The sequence below is a fragment of the Podarcis erhardii genome (genome assembly GCF_964252035.2).
Source record: "Podarcis erhardii genome assembly, chromosome: 2".
Classification (NCBI taxonomy): domain Eukaryota; kingdom Metazoa; phylum Chordata; class Lepidosauria; order Squamata; family Lacertidae; genus Podarcis; species Podarcis erhardii.
In genome coordinates, this window is record NC_138498.1 from 113,188,105 (window position 1) to 113,212,677 (window position 24,573).

General features: G+C 43.7%; 3 protein-coding genes across 5 annotated transcripts in view; 1 reads left to right on the forward strand and 2 right to left on the reverse strand.

Moving 5' to 3' along the window:
* The window catches only part of LOC309336891 (zinc finger protein RFP-like), a 106,564-nt gene extending 106,285 nt beyond the window's left edge, over nt 1-279 (reverse strand). Inside the window, exon 1 of the mRNA XM_081853370.1 lies at nt 3-279. Within this exon, the coding sequence (XP_081709496.1) occupies nt 3-20 (18 nt within the window). The 5' untranslated portion in view covers nt 21-279. The remainder of the gene's footprint in view (nt 1-2) is intronic.
* The window catches only part of LOC309336856 (zinc finger protein RFP-like), a 210,231-nt gene that overhangs the window by 143,659 nt on the left and 41,999 nt on the right, over nt 1-24,573 (forward strand). The gene's annotated exons all lie outside the window — the stretch shown is intronic.
* Nucleotides 8,523-24,573, reverse strand: part of LOC309336976 (zinc finger protein RFP-like) — a 194,479-nt gene continuing 178,428 nt past the window's right edge. The window contains exons 1-11 of one of the 3 annotated variants that reach the window (XM_081853543.1): nt 23,719-23,896; nt 23,141-23,569; nt 19,129-19,224; nt 17,586-17,816; nt 16,050-16,072; nt 14,573-14,694; nt 12,945-13,034; nt 12,416-12,460; nt 10,643-10,743; nt 9,235-9,480; nt 8,523-8,653 (exon numbers count right to left, since the gene is read on the reverse strand). In XM_081853543.1, coding sequence (XP_081709669.1) covers nt 9,412-9,480; nt 10,643-10,743; nt 12,416-12,460; nt 12,945-13,034; nt 14,573-14,694; nt 16,050-16,072; nt 17,586-17,816; nt 19,129-19,224; nt 23,141-23,569; nt 23,719-23,736 — 1,224 coding nt within the window. In that variant the 5' untranslated portion in view covers nt 23,737-23,896 and the 3' untranslated portion in view covers nt 8,523-8,653; nt 9,235-9,411. Of the gene's footprint in view, nt 8,654-9,234; nt 9,481-10,642; nt 10,744-11,100; nt 11,824-12,415; nt 12,461-12,944; nt 13,035-14,572; nt 14,695-16,049; nt 16,073-16,154; nt 16,887-17,585; nt 17,817-19,128; nt 19,225-23,140; nt 23,570-23,718; nt 23,897-24,573 lie in introns of those variants that run through there. The other 2 variants (XM_081853542.1, XM_081853544.1) reach the window with 2 other exon arrangements.

The following is a 24,573-nucleotide window of genomic DNA, read 5'->3' on the forward strand; positions in this document are numbered from 1 at the left end:
ACCGTGAATTCAAAGTGCATGGTGTCTGCCAAAGAATTTTGGCAATGGCCGTTTACCTTAAAAAGCTACACTTCCCAGCACCCTTAACTAACTACAGTCCCCTCGAAAATTTATGGGAGAGCCATGTGGTCATCATGAGGCTAATAAAAGGTCAAATACTAACTGACAGGAGCAGGAAGAGGAAGGAAGTAAAGACTGAGAAAAACAATTGTTTACTTGAGAAGGAATCAGTGAGGGAAGAATTGGTTTCCTGTCTCCCACCCCCAGTTCTCAAATAGTATCTTCTTGCAGTTACAGATAGGTAGCCGTGTTGGTCTGCCATAGTCAAAACAAAACAAATTCCTTCCAGTAGCACCTTAAAGACCAACTAAGTCAGTTCTTGGTATGAGCTTTCGTGTGCATGCACACTTCTTCAGATACGTATTTTGTGTGCATGCACACTTCTTCAGATACGTATTTTGTGTGCATGCACACTTCTTCAGATACGTATTTTGTGTGCATGCACACTTCTTCAGATACGTATTTTGTGTGCATGCACACTTCTTCAGATACGTATTTTGGTATCTGAAGAAGTGTGCATGCACACGAAAGCTCATACCAAGAACTGACTTAGTTGGTCTTTAAGGTGCTACTGGAAGGAATTTGTTTTATCTTCTTGCAATCACTGTTGCTCCAGTCCCAAATGTTAACAAGATTTGGGGACAACTAACTTTGACTTTTGAATTACCACAGTCGGGACACTGTAGCTGATATGATTAGGCTTTTAGATCAAAATAAAATTAAAGTAAATAAGCCCAAAGGGAAAAAAAGCAAAAACCACACGAGTGTTTACTTAAGTTTATGATTTCATGTGCTTTTATTGTGTGTGTCTACCCTGAACTCCCCATCCTGGTCCAGCGCCGTAACCACTACACCACACTGTCTGTATCTGAAGGAGCACCCAATCCAAGTTGGGTTTAAGGATAAAAAGCCCTGAGAAGGGAGAGCAGTTGGCACTCTGGCACTGCCCATGGGCACCGTTAGCATCCAGTCAGCATACTGAGAGGGAAGACACAGACTTTCCCCCCTGCTACGGTAAGATGGACTATTTTTCTATTTCAATTGTACTGCTTATTTTAAAATTTGCTGTCTCCACGTATAAATTAGCACAAAGAATGACAGAAGTGTAGAGATGAAAGGGATCCAAAGCGTCTTCTAGTCGCAGGACTCTCAGCTAATGCATCTCTCTCTTTCATGTACATTTTCATTTAGTTTTCTGACCTTTTGTTTTTGGTGATACGGAGATGGTGGATCTGCTCTGTCCAAATGCCCTCGCTTGTTTACTTATTTACAATTCCTGCTTCTCTTTGTTCCCTAATTCCTCCACATACTGTCACTTCTCTGCAAACACTCACATTCCTCATTTCACCTTTCCCCCTTTGGGGGGTTAGATTGATTAAATTTGTAGCTACATGGCAGATCTTCAACATACTGCATTTTCTGGTATATGAGACTACTTTTTAACCCAGAAAAAAGTTTCCGCTGAGTGAGTGTTACTTTTTAAGCCCTCGAACACGAACTACAAAGTGTTGAGGCAAATGACTACTGGGGGAAAAATACTGTAGGTGTCTTTTGATCGGCTTGGGACGGGTCTCTGTCGGACGGAGGCAAATCACTAAATAATTCACCGCCCTCCTCCATTTTAAGTGAAGAGGGTCTCAGCCATACTGGACTTGCAAAAAGATTTGGACTGCAGAGTCAAAGAGAAAGCAAAGAGAAACCCTGACTATAGGAGAAGCACGAAATTACATTTCAGGAACTTGGGAGCCTTGCACAACCCGCGCGTGGTTTGAAACAACCTTATGGACTGATAGAAGAAGAGAAGAAAACACACGGGGGAGAACAAATAAACTCTTCCCCTTTGCCTTTTGGAATATCTGCCTGGAGACTCTCGGGCTCTCCTGCTGCCTCCTGTGTGTTGGGGGACGTGGGGAGAGGAGGGAGCTAAAAAAATTACATTCCCAAAGCAAAGAAGGCGGGAAAGTGCTCCCCCAGGTGGCTGGCTGAAACATTGTGTGGACTGACTTTGTGTGATATATATATATATATACAAGATCTAAATTTTTGTATAATATATATCTAAGATGTCCGGGGAAAATGGGGAAAAGAGAATAGGGACTCCAGCAGAGAGATGCCCATCTAGGCTGAAAGAATGGCTGCTTCTTGAGAACACAGTCTTGAGAACACAGACATTTTGGATTTAGAAGGTTTTAACAATGTATTGCCGGAAGAAATATCAACAACCTCAGATATGCAGATGACACAACCTTGATGGCAGAAAGTGAGGAGGAATTAAAGAACCTTTTATTGAGGGTGAAAGAGGAGAGCGCAAAATATGGTCTGAAGCTCAACATCAAAAAAACGAAGATCATGGCCACTGGTCCCATCACCTCCTGGCAAATAGAAGGGGAAGAAATGGAGGCAGTGATTACTTTCACAGGTATTACTTTCTTGGGCTCCATGATCACTGCAGATGGTGACAGCAGCCACGAAATTAAGAGACGCCTGCTTCTTGGGAGGAAAGCAATGACAAACCTAGACAGCATCTTAAAAAGTAGAGACATCACTTTGCCAACAAAGGTCCGTATAGTAAAAGCTATGGTTTTCCCAGTAGTGATGTATGGAAGTGAGAGCTGGACCATAAAGAAGGCTGATTGCCGAAGAATTGATGCTTTTGAATTATGGTGCTGGAGGAGACTCTTGAGAGTCCCATGGACTGCAAGAAGAACAAACCGATCCATTCTTAAAGAAATCAGCCCTGAGTGCTCACTGGAAGAACAGATCGTGAAGCTGAGGCTCCAATACTTTGGCCACCTCATGAGAAGAGAAGACTCCCTGGAAAAGACCCTGATGTTGGGAAAGATGGAGGGCAGAAGGAGAAGGGGACGACAGAGGACGAGATTGTTGGATAGTGTCTTCGAAGCTACAAACATGAGTCTGACCAATGCGGGAGGCAGTGGAAGACAGAAGTGCCTGGCGTGCTCTGGTCCATGGGGTCACGAAGAGTCGGACACAACTAAACAACAACAACAACAACAATGTATTTGGGTGGCATGCATATCTATGGTATGATAAGGTCAAAGCACATAAAGCATTTAAAAACCATATTGCCAGGAAAGCTTTGTTTAATGTTTGGATAAGATACAAGGATCTGCTTGAAAACAAAACTCCTAGGGGGTTGTCACCAATGGAAGCGAAGGCTCTGAAAAAGCTCAATATGGAGGCCAATTGGCCAAAATATTGGGAGATATTGGAACAAGAAGGAGACAGATTAAAGCTGCAGAGTTTTGAAAAACTAAAAAACAAAGTACGGGATTGGCTTCATTATTATCAAATAATGGAGGTTTATAATTTGGATTAAAAAAATGGGTTTCAGGTGGAGAAATCAAAATTGGAAACAGAATTGTTACATCCTAAAACTAAGAATTTGTCAAGAATGTATAACTTGCTGTTGAAATGGAATACTCAGGATGAAACGGTGAAATCAGCTATGATTAAATGGGCCCAAGATGTTGGACATAACATTATGATGGCTGACTGGGAACAGTTATGGACCACAGGTATTAAGTTTACGGCATGTAATGCCTTAAGAGAGAATATAATGAAAATGATATACAGGTGGTACATAACACCAGTCAAGCTTGCAAAAATCTATCATTTGCCCGATAATAAATGTTGGAAATGTAAAGAGACTGAAGGTACATTCTTTCACCTTTGGTGGACATGCCCAAGGATTAAGACCTTCTGGGAGAATGATCTATAATGAAATGAAAAAGGTACTTAAATATACCTTTCAGAAGAAACCAGAGGCCTTTCTCCTGGGCATGGTCGGCCAATTGGTGCCAAAGAAGGACAGAACTTTTTTTATGTATGCAACAACAGAAGCAAGAATACTCATTGCAAAATATTGGAAGACACTAGATTTACCCAACCGGAAAGAATGGCACATGAAAGTGATGGACTATATGGAACTGGCGGAGATGACTGGCAGAATCCGAGACCAAGGTGAAGAGTTGGTGGAAGAAGATTGGAAAAAATTTAAAGTTTATTTACAGAAACATTGTAAGATCCAGGAATGCTAGAAGGATGTTGGAATGAAGTAATGTGGTTTTAGCAGAAACGATATAAAAGATCAGGTAAAAATTGATTTTTTAATTGGTGAAACGAGAATGTAAAATTATAGTACATTAAGATAAATTATTAGGATAAAAACCAAGCTGGAAAGGATTTGCTGAAATATTTAATTGAACTAGAATACAAAAAAGGGAGGTGTGAGGAGGTCAGGGAAACAAGTAAATGAAAGACAAGACATGGAAAGACGGAAATGTTTTTAATTGTTTTTACTTTTCTGTATTTTGTATCTTCTGTTTTCTTTTTTTCTTTTTTTCTTTCTTTTTTTCCTCATTTTTGTAACTTTTTTGAAACTTTAATAAATATTATTTTTTTAAAAAAGAGAGATGCCCATCTAGGCAAGAAAATGGAAAAGAAAACAGGGAATATGAGAGCTTACTGGGGGAAATAAGAAAAGAGTTTAAGCAGAATGAGCAATATATAGAGAGAAAATTATTGGAGGTCCAGGAAGCCTTAGACAAAAAATTGGAAATGGTGGTGGGAGAGTTGACAGGGAAGGTAAAAGACTTGGAAATAAGAACTAAGGTGGTTGAGGATTTATCCAAACGCACACAGAAATATCTAAAGGAAGTAAAAAGACAGACAGAACAAATTAGAGGAGAAATTACAGAAATGAATAGGGCACAGGAGGAGATGTTGGGTAATCTATCTACTCCGGAGATGCGTCAAAAAGAGCGAAATCTGAAATTCAGGGGTCTCCCGGAGACGCCAAATGAGAATATAAGAGATAAAATAATAAGAGAACTGGCTGGGTGGATGGAACTAAGAGAAGAAGATATTGGCCCAATGATAATGAATGTCTTTAGAATAAAGGTTAGATCAGTGAAAGCAAGGGCAAAAAAGCTTCCTGGAGATGTTCTAGTCATGTTTAACTCATTGGACATAAGAAATGAAATACTGAAACTGAATTACAACAAAAATCTATGCATAGATGGAGTGAAAATCTTGATTTTTAGGGAGATCCCTGCCAGGTTTCTGAAACGAAGGGGAATTTATAAACGAATATAAACAAAACAAAATAGGAAAAAAGAAAGAAAATGTTGGAAATGTAAAAAGGCAGATGGGGACTATTTCCATATGTGGTGGACCTGCAATAAGGTAAAAAAAAAATGGGAATCAATTTATAATGAACTCAAAAAAATATTTAGATATACTTTCCCCAAAAGAAGCGTGTCTATTAGGCTTAATAGGAACAGAAATTAAAACAGAAGATCAAAATTTGTTCATGTGTGCTACAGCTGCTGCGAGGACCCTTCTGGCCCAAAGATGGAAAGTACAAGATATACCAACTATTCAGGAGTGGCAGGCGAAGTTGACAGAATATGCAGAACTTGCCAAACTGTCAGGGAGGATCCGGGACCAGGGAGATCAAAGATACCAAAATAACGGGAGTAAATTTATTGAATATTTAAAGAAGAATTGTAAAGAGGTCAAGACACTAGCAGGACTGACATAATACCTCCAATGTATAATAGTACTAATATGAGGATGATGTGCGTGATGGAAAGAGGATAAATATACCAGTTGTGGGGAGGGAGGGGGGTCGCGACTCGGCAGAGTCAAAGGGAATGTATGGTGCTATTACAATTTGTTGGAAAAGAATATGTAAGGAAAACAATAAAAATTCACTTGGCAGATGTTCATGGTGTTTCCTTTCACTATGATGTCTTTATTAATACAAAACTGCAAAAACAAACATACACAAAACACACCAAATAGAAGCATTGCTGAATATTGGATTTCTCCTTCTATAGAAACAACTGCAGACTTTTTCGTAGACAGAACTCTGGAAACTCCACAGAGTATTAATGAAGGACAGGAACAATGAAACTGAAACCTTCTTTCCGTGAACCTCATTGCCCAAAACAACAGGAGGCCGTGATCCAGATTTGCCCCAAGACAGACAACTTGCATGGGGGCAAGAGGAGAGAGAAAGAAGAAATTGGTGGCCTCAGGGTGGCTTTTTACAATGTTTTGCCACATACACCATAATATTATTTGGCACAGGACACTCTCAGGCCCAAATCAGACGTGGCAGCAGTGACACAGCATGTCAGAATCCGTCTGTTACAAACTCCCTGTAACCAAAGGCACTTTTGCCAGATGTTTTTCCCCAATGTAAGAAACCTACACTGGAGGGTAAACAGCTGGGAGTTTTTTGGGGGGGCCCTTTCACCTGTCTCCCAATACTTTTGTTCTGTACAAAAAAGCATGAATTCAACTTGTTGGGACAATATATTATTTAGTTCAAATTTCTTCTTTCGCCTCTTACTATACAATTCATAAGTTGGCTTGTTAACTATTAATGTCCATAAGTCATTATTTTCCTCTTTCAATTTCCCCCCCTTACTATTTTTAAGGGTTTTTTTAATGTGATGAGTACGCTATAATTCAACCTCTAATAAAAGCTTTATACGCTTCCCATTCATATATCCTAGCAGTCAACGTGTCAGTATTTATATCAAAGAATTGTTCAGTCTCGGTCTTCATTTGTTTTACAAACTGGTCATCAGTAGTACCTTAGCTTAAGGCGGGGATCCGTTCCGGAGCCCCCGTCTTAAGCCAAAAATGACGCATGCCCAAAGCGCTGTGCATGTGTGAAGCGCCAAACCTGGAAGTAACCCGTTCCGGTACTTCCAGGTTTGGCGCCGATGTTCGGTGGAACAGACTCCCGCCGGGGCGGATGCCGGACAAGGTATAACTGTAATGAGATGTTAAAATACCAGTTTCTTGGTATCTTAGCTGTATTATAATACTTCCAATCCAAACTAATTGCACTGTGATCAGATACACAACATCAATCAATCAATCAATCAATCAATCAATAATCTTTATTACAGTCACAGACCAGCATAAGAAAAACATATGAATAAAATACAGCGGTACCTTGGCTTACGTTGGGGATCCGTTCCGGAGCCCCCACCATAACCTGAAAATGACGCAGGCCAAAGTGTTGTGTCTGTGCATGCGCATGCGTGATTTAGTGCTTCTGCGCATGCATGAGCAGCAAACCTAGAAGTAACCCGTTCTGGTACTTCCAGATTTGCCACCGACGTTCCGCAGAATGGACTCAAGCCAGGACGGACTCAGACCAAGGTATGACTGTAGAAGTTACACAGGTAATTGTTAAAGCAAGAAAGAACAAGAAAACAAGCATAGGATAAATATGTGAATAGAATACAAGGTTAAACACAGATAATGGATGGATAAGAACTGATAATGAAAACTTTTAAGAACTAGAAGACATGCAGCTAAAACAGCTATAAGTGGTGGAGCTTAAGGGAATACATGTCTTGCAACGTACATCAATATCACAGTCTTGAACTGGATGGACCCTAAACCTAAAACAGGGTCAACCAAATTCAACTCTTGCATGTACTTTTTGAGAGTTTCTCTAACTAATGAAACTTTTTTTCATGGAACCTTGCTTCTATCCAGGTTAGGATCAATCATTTCATTGAAATCACCTCCTATTACAGTATAAGTTTATTGTATGTACTTTGACTTAGATGAGTAAAACATTGATAAAACATATCTGGGGAATCTACATTTGGCCCATATATATTAATCAACATTATTACTATTTCGTCAATTTTCACACACAAAATTAAATACCATCCATTTTCATCTCTAATAACTTGTCATATATCCACTCTCAATCCTTTTCGTATCAAGATAGCAGGCCTCTAGCATTGGAAATTTGCAGTATATTCCTTTCCTAACCAATTCTTCATTAACACTTTTTTGTCTTGATTTAACAAATGTGTCTCTTGTAAATAACCGATATAAGTAATTAGAGGTTTTTAGTATTGCAGAATTACTCACTGTTTTTTGGAATCTCTCAGCCCTTTTACGTTTAAACTAACTAACTTCATATTATAGTAACAACTTACTTTTGGCCCCTCTTATCTTGGTTGTAAATCCACTATTCATTGTTACAAGGTTTCTTGTACAGTGGTACCTCAGGCTAAGTACTTAATTTGTTCCGGAGGTCCGTTCATAACCTGAAACTGTTCTTAACCTGAAGCACCACTTTTGCTAATGGGGGCCTCCCGCTGCTGCCGCGCCGCCGCTGCACGATTTCTGTTCTCATCCTGAAGCAAAGTTCTTAACCCAAGGTAATACTTCTGGGTTAGCGGAGTCTGTAACCTGAAGCGTATATAACTTGAAGCGTATGTAACCTGAGGTACCACTGTATGTGCATGTATATAAAACCTGCCTTTCATATACCTCAAATACTTCTTCCTTATCAGCGTGACTCTGACTTGTTAATATTTATATTCAAAAAGCGGTGGTGACTTCTGCTGCTTCACTAGTCAATAAACAGGCGGTATAAAACATTATTTTGTTTACACTCCATTCTATTGGCCGAACGCCCAGACTGGCAAAACAATGTCTTCAACAGTGTATCCTCTTATTAATCAGTTAATGGAGTCATCCAAAGCTTCAGTTCCAGGGTGTCAACCGATTTTAGTGAAGAATGCTCTGCAAAGTCTGGATGGCAGTGACGTAGCGTGGGGGGTGCAGGGGGGGGGCCGGCCGCACCGGGCGCAACATCTGGGGGGGCGCGCTCGCCGCCTCCGGAGTCGCCGAAGAGCCTCGGGCGCAGGCTGTAGCAGAGCCCCATGTCTCGCGGAACCGACAAGCTGTGCGCGCGTCCAGGCTGAAGGCGTCCGGCAGGCAGCGGCTCTCAGCGCTCACCATGGTCCCCGCGCATCAGGGCCGCGGAGGGCGCGCCAGGCAGCCCCTCCTCACAGCCCCGCCGCTGCCGCTGCTGCTGCAGCTGCTGGGCCATTTTGCATTTTCCTCGCCTCTCTGCCCTCCTCCTCCTCCGGGCAAGCGGCGTCGTTTGGGCGGCAGCGCCAGCGGCAACTCGCCTCAGATCACCTGACACGGACCCGCCGCTGCCGCCGTGGCTACCTTACCGTAAATACCCCAGCCCAGGCAGCAGCAAGAAGCAGCTGGCAGCGGCGGCAGGTTAGGGGTTAGGGGCGCAAATTACTTGCCTTGCCCCGGGTTAGGGGGCGCAAATTACTTGCCTTGCCCCGGGTGCTGACAACCCACGCTACGCCGCTGCTGGATGGTTGTGATTATGAGTTTGACCAGAATATTGAATACAAGACTTTGCCAGGAACTGAATGTAGCATTCCATATTCTTTGCCCTAGCAAGGGCTTTTGCTTTAACAAGTTTAGAGTGCGCTTGAATCACATCCTTGGAGAAGTCCAGAAAGAGAAATATCTTCACCAGGGCTTCTGTGGATTTTTGGTGGAATTTGTCTTTCTTATCTTGAGGTCAGGAGAACGAAACATCTAAGGGAAAACAGTGATATGAAGAAGAAGTCAATACACTTCCAAGGTAATGCTTTAGATTCAGAGTGCTTGGAAGTGTGTTCACACCAGAATCTAAAATTTAGCCATCTTATATGATCGTTTGCCCTCTTCCGTGTTGGTGTAATGTGAACAATGGGTGAAATTGCACAGTGCTTGGGCTCGTGCCTTGAGGAGCACATTTCCCACGTCTGGATGTTCTGAGATAAGGGTGCCAGGTGCCCTGGGTTGCCATAGCAACACCAGAAAGGTCGAGTGTGTGACTTGTGGAGTCGTTCACCCTCCCATTGGCCCAGTAAATGTGCCCACATGTAGAGACAGGAATAGTAGCCTCTAGGGCATTGCTTTCATCCTGTCTGTCTTGTCTGTGCCCTGTCCCATTTGCTGTCAGGGTCTGACTCTGTAGGACTCAGGGAAAGAGGCCGTGGGTTTTATACAGAAGCATTAGCTAGCATGGTGATGAGTGTCAATGGATCCGCTCATACGTATCTTTACTTTAAAGACCAGAAGAACTGTGTTTGTGTCTGGAGACATTAAACACTTGGTTACTTTGAACTGTGTGGGAGGAGTTTCCCCCTTAACTGAGACTCTGGAAGATGCTGTTCAGTTGGGAGAAGGAAATCTCTGATGACTCCGCTTACTGTGCTCATAACACACACCAGTTGAGGTGTGGTGAACTCCCAGCTGACTTCAGCAAGCCACAGCATTCCAGCATTATCATTGCATTTTATGAAAACATTGACGGGGGTGGGGTTCAGAGAAATCAATGCCAAGTAATGAAGATTACTCAGAATTCTAAATAGAAAAAAGAACTCTCAAATGTTAAGCTTCAACTACTCTTGCTTGCTTCCCAGTCCTCCAGCTCTGAAATAGTTAGAAGACAAAGCCAGAGTTTCGAAGTAGAGTTTAGGGATGTGACAGGCTGTAAAAGGCAGCAAGTTGGAAAGAGAATCACAGCACGGTGGTTGATTCCTGTTTTGAATCCAAGAATGTGGCTATGGGAGAAACAAGACTCTCTTGGGATGTCCATGCTGTGAACCCCTCCATCGTAGACTCAGATTGTATATATGTGTAAATAAACCATATATCCCAAAGACACCACAGTTCTCTGCTGTATCTCATTTCCCAAAAGGAAATACGAAACCTGGGAAAACCGCTTGGGAGCCCTGGAATTTTGTGCTGCTTGGAGATTGAGTTGGGGTACAGTCCTGTCTTCCTTTTTTTGAGGTCCAGAGAGCACAGCACCTAAGGGGGGGGGGAGTCAAATGAGGAAAAAGTCAATACTCATTCTTGATTCCAAGGCCAATTCTTTAGTTTAGAATGTTTGCAAGTATGTTCATGCCAAAATCTAAAATTTAGCCATAGTACTCCATCTTTTTTGAGAGTCTTTGCTTTTCTTTTCTTGAGAGTCCCATGGACTGCAAGAAAATCAAACCTATCCATTCTTAAGGAAATCAGCCCTGAGTGCTCACTGGAAGGACAGATCCTGAAGCCGAGGCTCCAATACTTTGGCCTCCTCATGAAAAGAGAAGACTCCCTGGAAAAGACCCTGATGTTGGGAAAGATGGAGGGCACAAGGAGAAGGCAACGACAGAGGATGAGATGGTTGGACAGTGTTCTTGAAGCTACCAGCATGAGTTTGACCAAACGGCGGGAGGCAGTGGAAGACAGGAGTGCCTAGCGTGCTCTGGTCCATGGAGTCACGAAGAGTGGGACACGACTAAACAACTGAACAACAACAACAACTCCATCTTTTGCCCTCTTCTGGCATTGGTATAAAGTGTTATGAAAACATGTTTTGGGGGGAACACTCAGAGAAGAGTTGCAATCAATGCCAAAGACTGAAAGGTCACTCAGAATTTTAAACTCACCCTCACATAGGACCCTCAAATGTCAAGATATCAGATATCTAACTGGAAATTCTACATGTGAAAATTAAAATTTCCATACACTGCTCTTTCCGTCCGGCATTCTATTCCCTGCCCCCAATCACATTAGAATCTCATGTAGGATCTTCATGTAATTTTGAGCTCCCTTCTGCCGTCAGCACCAATAATGGGGTACACTAGTGGGGGCAAAGCTTGTGCACATATCTCTGCTCTCCCTCGTGTGGTTCTAAGTGTGTAGGAGAAGTGAACAGCACAAGAGAGCCATAGTCTTCCCTCCGCATTTGGCTTTGATGAGTCTGAACCAGCTTCAGAGCAAGCAAAAGCCCACTTCAGAACTTCCTTTCAATGCAGAGCCAGTAGCTCCAGCTATTCTTGCTTGCTTCCCTGTCCTCTCATTCACCAGATTGCAGTAGGAAGTAGTATTCATCGGTTTGTCCTACTGCAGACAGGAGAAGGGAGCCAAGTGAAAGGAGGGCAGCTGCATCATTGTATAGTAGCCAGGAGAGTTAGTCCCAGTAGGGGTCACCATGTACACAGTTAGTCTGGACCATTAACCAAGAGCAAAGGAAAGGAGTTGGGCCATCAAGAAAGACAGAGAGGGGGCTCTGTGCCAGACAGCTCTTGGGAGGGCCCCTTCCCCAGCTCTGATATAGTTGGAAGACAAAATCAGAGTTTTGAAGTAACATTTAGGGATGTGACAGGCTGTAAAAGGCAGCAAGATGGAAAGAGAATCAGAGCACGATGGCTGATTCCTGTTTTGAATGCAAGGCTGGGGCTATAGGAGAAACAAGACTCTCTTGGGGTGCCCGTGCTGTGAACCCCTCCACCATAGGCTCAGATTCTATATATATGTGAATAAACCATATATCCTAAAGACACCACAGTCTCTGCAGTCTCTCATTTCCCAAAAGGAAATACGAACCCAGGGGAGGCAGCTTGGGACCCCAGCAATCTTGTGCTGCTTGGAGACTGAAGTGCAAAACCCTCCCATTTCTCATCTGCAAAAATTGTTTAATGATCTGTCAAACCTGGAAATGTACCTTTCTTTCCTTGAAGTCCAGAGAACACAACGTCTGAGGAAAAAAGGGAAATGAGGGAAAAGTCAGTACTCGTACTTGGCTCCAAGGGCAATGCTTTAGATATAGAATGTTTGCAAGTGTGTTCAGGCCTAAATCTAAAATGTAGCCATAGTACTCCATCTTTCTCCCTCTTTCAGCATTAGCTTTAAGTGTTATGAAAGCATGTTTGGGGTGGGGGGCACAGAGAAGAGTTGCCTCCCCCATCTCTGAGAGAGTTAGAAGACAAAACCAGTATTTTGGAGTAGAGTTTAGGGATGTGACAGGCTGTAAAAGGCAGCAAGATGGAAAGAGAATCAGAGCACGATGGTGGGTTCCTGTTTTGAATGCAAGGCTGGGGCTATGGGAGAAACAAGACTCTCTTGGGGTGCCTGTGAACCCCTCCATCGTAGGCTCAGATTCTATATATGTGTAAATAAACCATATATCCTAAGGACACCACAGTCTCTGCTGTGCCTCATTTCCCAAAGGAAATACGAACCCAGGGGAGGCAGCTTGGGCATCCAGAAACCTTGTGCTGCTTGGGGTACAGCCATATCTTTCTTTTCTTGAGGTCCAGAGAGCACAACGTCTAAGGGGGGAAAGTGAAATGAGGAAAAAGTCAATACTCAAACTTGGCTCCAAGGGCAATGCTTTAGATTTAGAGAGCTTGAAAGTGTATTCATGCCAAAATCTAAAATTTAGCCATAGTATTTTCAAGGTATGCGGGTGGCACTGTGGGTTAAAGCACAGAGCCTATCAGAAGGTTGGCGGTTTGAATCCCCGTGACGGGGTGAGCTCCTGTTGCTCAGTCCCTGCTCCTGCCAACCTAGCAGTTCAAAAGCACGTCAAAGTGCAAATAGATAAATAGGTACCGCTCCGGCGGGAAGGTAAACGGCGTTTCCGTGCGCTGCTCTGGTTCGCCAGAAGCTGCTTAGTCATGCTGGCCACATGACCCGGAAGCTGTATGCCGGCTCCCTCTGCCAATAAAGCGAGATGAGCGCCGCAACCCCAGAGTCGGTCATGACTGGACCTAATAGGCCAGGGGTCCCTTTACCTTTACCTTTTACTCCCTCTTTCACCCTCTTCTGGCATTAGCATTAAGTGTTATGCTAGCATGTTGGGGGGTGGTGCGCTCAGAGAAGAGTTGCAATCAAAGCCAAAGACTGAAAGGTCACTCGGAATTTTAAACTGACCCTCCAATAGAACCCTCAAATGTCAAGACATCAGATATCTAATTGCAGATTCTACATGTGAAAATTGAAATTTCCATACATTGCTCTTTCCTTCTGGCATTCTATTCCTTGCCCCCAATCACATTAGAATCTCATGTAGGATCCTCGTGTGATTTAGAGCTCCCTTCTGCAGACAGCGCCAATAATGGGGTACACTAATGGCCCCCTCCCCCAGCTCTGAGAGAGTTAGAAGACAAAACCAGACTTAGGGATGTGACAGGCTGTAAAAGGCAGCAGGCCAGAAAAAGAAGAAGAAGATGATTTTGGATTTGATATCCCTCTTTATCACTGCCCGAAGGAGTCTCAAAGCGGCTAACATTCTCCTTTCCCTTCCTCCCCCACAACAAACACTCTGTGAGATGAGCGAGGCTGAGAGACTTCAGAGAAGTGTGACTGGCCCAAGGCAGCTGCATGTGGAGGAGCGGGGAAGCGAACCCGGTTCACCAGATTACGAGTCCACCGCGCTTAACCACTACACCACGCTTATTCCTGTTTTGAAGGCAAGGCTGTGGCTATGGGAGAAACAAGACTCTCTTGGGGTGTCTGTGCTGTGTATATATGTGTAAATAAACCATATATCCTAAAGACACCACAGTCTCTGCTGTGCCTCATTTGCCAATAGAAAATTCAAATCCTTGGGAACCAGCCTGGAACCCCCAGAATATTTATCATTCAGAAATGGGAATGGCATGCAACCATATCTATCTATCATCTATCTATCTATCTATCTATCTATCTATCTATCTATCTATCTATCATCTATCTATCTATCTATCATCTATCATCTATCTATCATCTATCTATCATCTATCTATCATCTATCTATCTAATCTATCTATCTATCTATCTATCTATCTATCTATCCCACACAACACCACACAACGATCTTTGTTACCTTTAAATTTCTTGGTTTCCTTCTCCAAAAAAGAATGCATTTTAGAGAATTTATCTATTTGTTCTTTTAATCCAGGAGGAAAAACTATTGCATTCATGGTTTTATTTTCATTTTCATTACACCTAGGAAGAAGAAAGTGAGGTTTATTGTGCTCCATCTGGTCATTCTCAAGTCTTTCTTAATTCAGTCGTCAGAATGAAGGAGAAAAGTTGGAACAGCAGGAAGATACCCAGGGCTCGTCCATGATAGGTTTTTCTTTCATTCCCCCTGGTTTCCCCACGAAAGTCCCTGCTGTTTACCACTGAATCGGAACAAAGGTCAGTCGGGGTTTCCGTGGGTTAACAGCGAAATAGAACCAAACATTTATCAGGTTTTCTGCTGATTTATGTTTCTTCCAATTCTGTGGCAAGCAGCAGGTTTTCCCAGGAAAAGCGGCAGGAGAAAAGGAAAGCTTCTCAGAAGTGTGCCTAGAAATAACAGGAAAAGCAGAAGTGTGGATGAGCCCTGTGATAGCAACTAATGGTATTGTCTGCCCTGTGACCATTACAAAGACCTATTACAAACTAGAAAATGATGTATAAGGAGAGTATAAAGTGTAAATTTACATAAACATTTTTTCATTTAAAAATTACATATAAATGATCAATCCATAATCTATTTTACCTCTCTTTTATTTATTTTTTTTAAATAAACTTTACCGTTAAGATGCAGAAATATTTTAAACAATCTGCCTGAAATTTAGACGCACACGTTGCATATCGTACCATGTTTAAAATTACAGCTAGGTCAGAAGTGCCTGATTAACTTGTGACAAAGTTGTGATTTGTCGCTGCTTCTACCTGATCAGAAGAGGGTATAAATCGGCCCAATTTAGTTGAGGATCTGGGTGAATCTGGAGCAGAGCCTTACTGAATATTTACTCCAACAAATTATGTTTGCAGATAATGCACACAAGGAACTAATAAGATCCTCTCTTTACCCTGGCCGTTGTCATCTAGGAGATGTACTTTAGGACCCACCCAGTTTTCTTGGATTGTAATTTGTTTTAACTATTTTTAATATTGTATTTTAATCCATAAATTGCCCTGACAGTGGAGGGCAAGTAAGAAATCTAATAATCCACCACCACCAACATCTCTGATATGATATGAAGTATACAGTAGATGAAGAAATATCATCACTCCTTCATAAAATATGCATTTTATATGCATAACACCCCCCCCAAAAAAATCCTATCCTTTTTTGTATGCTGTTCTAGGTATCCCCCAATATGCTTTTTGTACATTTCCCCGCACGAGATAAAAAATGCATCACAAAATTTGTAAAAGTGTGCAGTCAGATTGGTAACTGTTTTCTGATCTGCTTATTGGTCTGTAAACTGTGAATTAGATTGGCTCACATAGAACAAATCAATTTCTCCCTTACCTCAGAGGAAGGAAATCAATACCAGCCCACTATTCATAACAAAGCCACATACCTTTCCAGGATGCATCTCATATTCTAGATGGAAGAGACAGAATGAGAGAAATTCAGTCTTTTTTTTTTTTTAAAAAAAATCATTTTTATTGATTTTCCAATAAAAAACATCCAATTAATATATCCAGTCATAATACTCCAATTAAAATTTAAAAAAAAAAACTAAAATAAAAAAGACCAAATTATAGTCCAAATTATAATTATTAATTTTCCGGGGCTCCCCACGGTCTGAGGAAATTCAGTCCTTTGTACCAGACCCCTCCCACACATCAGTTCACAGAGGGGGCATACTGTATTTTTCTATGTATAACACAATGTTTTCTGCAGAGACAACGCGCTAGTCCAGGGACCACGGGCCCCACTGGGCAAGGCAGGCGTGAGAAGCTGCTCTCAGCCCTTGCCATGTTAGAGCCTTAAGGGGGAGCAGGCTGGAGCAGGGCCTCACCCGTCCTCCACAGGTTTCTCTTCCACATGCTTCCTTGCCTCCTTTAAATGCTACAGATTTCCATCTGCTTGTAAGTTACAAGGTGACGTGTAGTTTGGGCAACCCTAGTTTAAAATATTGATTTATTTCGCCCTGAAGTACTTCGTACTCTGCCCAGTGTAACACAGGGTCCAGATTCAATTCTACTTTGTCAAAAATTAAGCTCCACCAGCACAAATGTTCCATATTATGACTCTAACTTTTTTCTGTTTGACAGAAGTGGATGAAATTTGCAAGCCTGTTTGTCCCTCCAGAGTAGCTTAAACCTTGCAAATTAGAGGCAAATAAATGCAGGGGGCGTCCCATTGGGCAGCTTTGGCTCTCTTCATCTCTTTTTAAGGAAACCTCTGTAACCTTTAATAAAAAATGGATGAAATTAGTGCCCATGGTTGCTCCTTTAGAGGGAATGAGTGATAACTGCAACTGTTCTCCCACAAAGGTAGACTTTACAGTTCTGGAGTAGGGAAAAAAGGAATCACTTAACTTCCCTTAGTGTTTTATGGACAGTCTGAAAATAGGAAAACATGAGAGACAAGTGTAACTGGAATAAAATAAGGAAGGAAGGAAGGAAGGAAGGAAGGAAGGAAGGAAGGAAGGAAGGGGACAAATAGGTCTGGGGGTTTGTGTTATGAGTCTTTAAAGTTGATTTTGGGAAGGTGAAAAATAAAAGGGATTCCATTTTTCCCCTAGGATTGAGCTGTGCACACACAGACAGGTATTTTTGATTTGACAATTAGGCTGACTTTGGGTACCTGTTCGCAGGTAGAAGGGATACAATGACAGGGACTTGACACTGGCAGATGTAAGGAGACACCAACAAGATACAACTTGAAGGGACATGAAATGGACTCATTGTTCTTGTCAAGCTTTCTTTGACCAACCCAGTTCCTTCCAGCAGTTTATTATTACTTTTCCCTTTGCTTTATATATCAACCAAATACTGAAGTGCTCACACCTACTGTAAATACTTCTAAAGACCAATGAACAGAGTGTGTGTTGGTACAGCCCTTCCCCAGAGGACAACCTGGACGGTTTCGTTCCACCATTGCTCACCTGCAAGAATTCAGTCACTGGCTGCTTCTGTTTCTCCTCCAGCTGCCTGATTAGGTTGTCAAGGGAGGCCATTTCCTCACAGAGTTTGGCAATATATTGATTCCTACAGTTTTTAATCCCATCGTCCAGTTCCTTTAATTGAGTCAGCAGGAGGCACTCTTGTTCTTCCAGAAACTGGTGCAATTGCTGGAAATCAGCCATGATTTTCTGCCTCTCCGTGGCTGTCTGCTTCTGCAAGGAGAGAGTCATGGCCAGAAAAAGACATTTAGATGTCCCCTTAATTCCATGTGCACAAGCTGACTGGCAGGGCAGCTGATGTTTACAGTCACAATGGTACAGAAGTTCAGTCACAGCTGAGGGCGGCAGGCAGGCTGGCTTAGCAGGAAATGGCCTCTTTGCTTGCCTCAGTCCTCAGTATTTTCCTGCTGCTCACCTACTGATCTATTAGCTGCTGCTTTCTCTATCCCTGGCATCTTCAGCCTGCCTTGGCCACCTCAGTCTGCCTAATAGTAGGGCCCGGAGGAAGTGACGAGAAGAAGGAGGACTAGCTTTGTGGGCTCACTTCGTTCTTTAAAATACCAGGTGCACAGCCTGGGAGTCATTTTGTGTCCAGGGCAGCTGTCTACCAGCTCCATCTGGTATGCAGGATGAGACCCTACCTGCCTGCAGACTGTCTTGCCAGAGTGCTGCATGCTCTAGTTATCTCTCACTTGGCCTACTGCAATGCGCTCTACGTGGGGCTACCTTTGAAGGTGACATGGAAACTGCAACTAATCCAGAATGCGGCAGCTAGACTGGTGACTGGGAGTGGCCACCAAGACCATATAACACCAGTCCTGAAAGACCTATATTGGCTCCCAGTACATTTCTGAGCACAATTCAAAGTGTTGGTGCTGACCTTTAAAGCCCTAAACGGCCTCGGCCCAGTACACCTGAAGGAGTGTCTCCACCTCCATCGTTCAGCCCAGACACTGAGGTCCAGTTCCGAGGGCCTTCTGGTGGTTCCCTCACTGCAAGACGTGAGTTAACAGGGAACCAGGCAGAGGGCCTTCTCGGTAGCGGCGCCCGCCCCATGGAACACCCTCCCATCAGATGTCAAGGAAATAAACAACTATCTGACTTTTAGAAGACATCTGAAGGCAGCTCTGTTTAGGGAAGTTTTTAATGTTTGATGTTTTATCACTATTTATTATCATTAATTCTGTTGGGAGCCGCCAAGAGTGGCTGGGGAAATATTATTATTATTATTATTATTATTATTATTATTATTATTATGCTGGCATGGCTGGCATTTTTGGACTCGAGGACTACATTCGCCCCTAGACAACCCTACCAATTTTAGCCTCTCCTGCTGAATGATGTATAACCTTGCAGGCAGCTGTTCTTCAAGGTCTGAAGCAGAGATCTTTCCCAACTCTACCACCCAATACCCATTTAATTGATAATGCCAATGATTAAACCTGGGACACTGTGCAAGCGAAGAATTAAGGCCTCACTCTGTCAAGTATAACCATCCTGGAGAGGCAAGAAGGTTTGCACCTACCAGCAGATTCTGGCTTTCGGTCTCCCCCTTCAGTTTAGAAGACAGAATTTCTCCTTTCTGTTTGTTCAGGAACTCCAAATGACACATAATTTTACCCTGGGGTGGCCAAAAAGGCATTTGGGTTAGTTTGGGCAGCAAAGATATACTCATAAAATTGTAGCAGCCTCATAAAATTTTCTGCACCAAACCATGATCTTTTCCAAAGTTAAATTGGGGCATGAACCAAAGCTTGTGGCTGGTGCACAGCCCTATTCACAGCTCGGTCTTTTTCTTTTTTCTTTTAAGAAAAACAGCTTGCAGTATTCACCATGAAGTTGTTACTGTAAATGCCACACTTTTAACATTTGGGGAGGAAAGGTGCTGGTACTGCGTATCACTGAGTACTTATGCAAAGTTTATTGCAAATGGCATACTTTTCATTTCATCACATGGATGACAAATCTAAACAGGTGTTGAATCACTCTGCCTTTCATAGCTAAAGGCCAGATGGGGGGAAAAAAATCCAGGAAGCTGAAATATATGTCAGAAACATTGTAAAGTACATTACATATTATTGGTAATAAAGGTTGCCTGTCAACTTTTAAGTTCAAAAAATATGAACAGGAACATAACACCAGGTATACATGTTGTGTCCAATTATATTTATACCTGATTTAGACCAACTGATATTAACTGAGATTTTACAATGTATTCATCTCAATTGAAAACAAAACAAAACTTGTGTGCACTAATGTGAAGGGTGAAACTGAGATCTGGACATAGGCTAGGTCTGGTTCAAAGGCAGTGGTTTTGATCTGCAAAATGCCACACAGGTGAGAGTCACTTAGTCTTGTCCTCACGCTGTTCTTGTTAAAGTTCATAGCAGAGAATGTCTTCTCACACAAATATGTTGAGCCAAACAAGCTCAGCATTTTCTGCATGGATAGGACTGCACCTAATACTTCCCTGATGGCACAACGAAACCAGATGTTGTCTGTGTTAGAATATCCAAAGGTACCATGTGCTGGTACCCTATTGCACCAAACAGCAAAGGTAAAGGTAAAGGGACCCCTGACCATTAGGTCCAGTCGTGGCCGACTCTGGGGTTGCGGCGCTCATCTCGCTTTATTGGCCGAAGGAGCCGGCGTACAGCTTCTGGGTCATGTGGCCAGCACAACTAAGCTGCTTCTGGCGAACCAGAGCAGCGCACAGAAACGCTGTTTACCTTCCCGCCGGAGGGGTACCTATTTATCTACTTACACTTTGACGTGCTTTCGAACTGCTGGGTTGGCAGGAGCTGGAACCAAGCAACGGGAGTTCACCCTGTCGCGGGGATTCAAACCGCTGACCTTCTGATCAGCAAGTCCTAGGCTCTGTGGTTTAACCCACAACGCCACCTGCATCCCCTACCAAACAGCTACAGCTCCCAAAATGCATATGAGAAAATACAGTGGTGCCTCGCAAGACGAAATTAATCCGTTCCGTGAGGCTCTTCGTATAGCGGTTTTTTCGTCTTGCGAAGCAAGCCCATTGACAGCTTAGCGGATTAGCGCTATTAGCAGTTTAGCGGCTTTTAGTGGATCGGCTGATAAGCGGCTTATCAGCGGATAAGCTGATAAGCAGCTTAGGGCTTAGGAAAAGGGGGAAAGGGGGGGGAAACCCCGCAGGAACTCGCAAGACATTTTCGTCTTGCGAAGCAAGCCCATAGGGAAATTCGTTTTGCGAAGCGCCTCCAAAACGGAAAACCCTTTCGTCTAGCGGGTTTTCCGTCTTGCGAGGCGTTCGTCTTGCGGGGCACCACTGTAGCTAATGAACTCACATGTTTGCAAGCAATGCAAATGTAATCTTTCAGAAATCCATGGGACTTCATGTTCAGGAAGATGGGGTTATGAAACAAAGACCCACCCATCTTTCCCAGTGTTATCCACCCACCCATCTTTCCATTTTTGCCCCACCTGTCTGCAAGGAACTCAAGGCAATCTACATGGTTCTTCTCCCCTGCCCTCACTTTAACTCTCACAACAGCCCTGTGAGGTGGGTTAGGCTGGGGGAAAGTGACTTCTGGCCACAGCAGTGAGTTTTAAGTAAGAGTGGCAATCTGAAGCTGGTTCTCCCCCAGGCCTCTAACCACTACATCACAATGGCTTTCAAATTTCTGAAAGGAAGGAAGATATGAGTGTACCAGAGCATAGACAACAGTAGTTAGGCTACTCCTGTCCAGATAGGGGTGTAGCTGGGCATCAGCCAAAGCTGAAGGGAGGCACTCTGTGCCACTGAGGCCACCTGAGCCTCAAGTGACAGCAAAGGATCCAGGCCAGGAGGACCCCCAAGCTACGAACCTGCACCCCCAGCTCCTGACAACCTTTCCACTGGGCAGACTGCCCTCCTAGACCACCGGGGGGGGCCCTCCTGAGCACAAACTGGTGGGCATAACATCTGTTTCCCAACATATATTCTGGGACTAAAGAAAGAGAGAGACTGCTGGGTCCTGGGGACATCAAATGAATCATAGAATCATAGAATCATAGAGTTGGAAGAGACCACAAGGGCCATCAAGTCCAACCCCCTGCCAAGCAAGAAACACCATCAGAGCACTCCTGACATATGGTTGTCAAGCCTCTGCTTAAAGACCTCCAAAGAAGGAGACTCCACCACACTCCTTGGCATCAAATTCCACTGTCAAACAGCTCTTACTGTCAGGAAGTTCTTCCTAATGTTTAGGTGGGATCTTCTTTCTTCTAGTTTGGAACCATTGCTCCATGTCCGCTTCTCTGGAGCAGCAGAAAACAACCTTTCTCCCTCCTCTATGTGACATCCTTTTATATATTTGAACATGGCTATCATATCACCCCTTAACCTCCTCTTCTCCAGGCTAAACATGCCCAGCTCCCTTAGCCGTTCCTCATAAGGCATCGTTTCCAAGCCTTTGACCATTTTGGTTGCCCCCCTCTGGACACGTTCCAGTTTGTCAGTGTCCTTCTTGAACTGTGGTGCCCAGAACTGGACACAGTACTCCAGGTGAGGTCTGACCAGAGCAGAATACAGTGGCACTATTACTTCCCTTGATCTAGATGCTATACTCCTATTCATGCAGCCCAGAATTGCATTGGCTTTTTTAGCTGCCGCGTCACACTGTTGGCTCATGTCAAGTTTGTGATCAACCAAGACTCCTAGATCCTTTTCACATGTACTGCTCTCAAGCCAGGTGTCACCCATCTTGTATTTGTGCCTCTCATTTTTTTTGCCCAAGTGCAATATTTTACATTTCTCCCTGTTAAAATTCATCTTATTTGTTTTGGCCCAGTTCTCTAATCTGTCAAGGTCGTTTTGAAGTGTGATCCTGTCCTCTGGGGTGTTAGCCGCCCCTCCCAGTTTGGTGTCATCTGCAAATTTGATCAGGATGCCCTTGAGTCCATCATCCAAGTCGTTGAATGCTTCCACTAGGCTGGCTTATACAGAGTCAGACCTCTGGTTTGTTTTCTATACAGACTGCTTTCCAGGATTTGGGACAAAGGCTGTCTCCAACCCTACAGAAAAACGCCAAGGAATGAAGCTGGTACCCTCTGCTGAGCTATGGCCCTCAGACCAGCCTTCAAGTTTTCAAGTTCTCTTGGAACTTCTTGCGAATGTTCCTACTACTGAATGCTCCGTACAAGATAAGTGAGTCCTGCAGCTCCTTAACACGCTTCCGGCCTCTCCCCAGGCTGAAAGATTGACCAGCTCCAGTTCACATCCTCCTCGAGTCTTTTTTTGCCTGGCCAGAATGTGTCCCTGAACTCCACTAATGCTTCCCACTTACTTAGATGGTGAACATAGACGGCAATGAGAGCATTTGTAGGAACTAGTCTACTGCAAAAAGGTGAGATTTGCAAGTGTTGCTCTGTCCCCTTTTGCCTCGGGACCCAATAAGCAGCAGCGTTTGGGACACAAACACCCACCCACATACCCCGCCCTCAGGCTGAAATATTTTCCCCATCCCTAGGATAATTGAGCATCCCTTGGAATTCTGGTCCCCAATCCTACAGCTCTGTACCTGATACTCCTCAAAGGCCTCCTCCTTTGGGATCACTTTGTGCTTCCTGTGCTCCTTGGATTTGTCACACACCACACAGATGGGGTCTTGGTCGTCTTTGCAGAAGAGCTTCAGGGGCTCCTGGTGTCTCTCGCAAACCTTTCCCAGCGCTTCCGCCCCTTTTGCCATCTGAAGGCTGAATTTCTTGGCTATTTCCACAATGCTTGCCAGTTGCCGGTTGGGCCTGACATTCCTTTGCTGACGAGGTTCCCTGCACTGAGGGCAAGAAGCATCTCGGTCCGAGTTTCCCCAAGCCTGGGTGATGCAGCTTTGGCAGAAATTGTGGCCGCATTCTATGGTCACTGGATCTGTGAAATACTCCAGGCAGATGCAGCATGTTGTTTCCTCGCTGAGGTTCTGGACTGGACTCTCGTCTGCCATTTCGTCTGCCTGAAATGGGAATAAAAGCTTTTGATTCGTTTTTCCAGTTTCAAACCACAGGGCGGGCCTTTCCCTCCCTCTGGGTGACTCATAGTTTTTGAAAAGAAACAGCATAAGCCGGGGGGAAACCGTTACAGTGTGCAGCTTCACATCTGTACCATGAATTCCAAGTGCATGGTGTCTGCCAAAGAATCCTGGCAATGGCTGTTTACCTCAAAACGCCACACTTCCCAGCACCCTTAACTAACTACAGTCCCCAGGAAAATTTGAGGGAGAGCCATATGGCCATCATGAGGCTAATAAAAGGTCAAATACTAACTGACAGGAACAGGAAGAAAAAGGAAGTACAGTGGAACCTCGACTTACAAACGCCTTGCGTTATAAACGCTTCAGGTTACAAACTCCACTAACCTGGAATAATTACTTTGAGTTGAGAACGGAAAATGTGTGCCGTCGGTGCGGTGGCGGCAAGAGGTCCCATTAGAGAAAGCATCCCTCTAGTTAAGAACAGTTTCAGGTTAAGAACGGACCTCCGGAACAAATTAAGTTTGTAACTAGAAGTACCACTGTAAAGCCTAAGAAAAACAATTGTTTACTTGAGAAGCAATCAGTGAGGGAAGAATTGGTTTCCTGTCTCCCTGTTCTCAAACAGTATCTTCTTGCAAACACTGTTGCTCCAGTCCCAAATGTTAACAGGATTTGGGGACAACCAACTTTGACTTTTGAATTCGCCACCCCCTCTTATGCAGATTAGTTTCCTTCCTCACCCAGCCACCCACCTTCCTCCTCACCCAGCCACCCACCTTCCTCCAAACCCCACGCACCCACCCACAACATCACCTAAGTGAAAAGTCACCTGGGACTGTTTCATGCAACTGTTCTATAGCTCGGGGGGGGGGGAATAATTCATTGGTATTTTCATCATCAGCTTTTGTGGGGAGCACTGTTTCCATTATGTTTGTACCATAACGCCACCTGCTTTTATATGGGTTCAAATTCTATATACCCTTCTC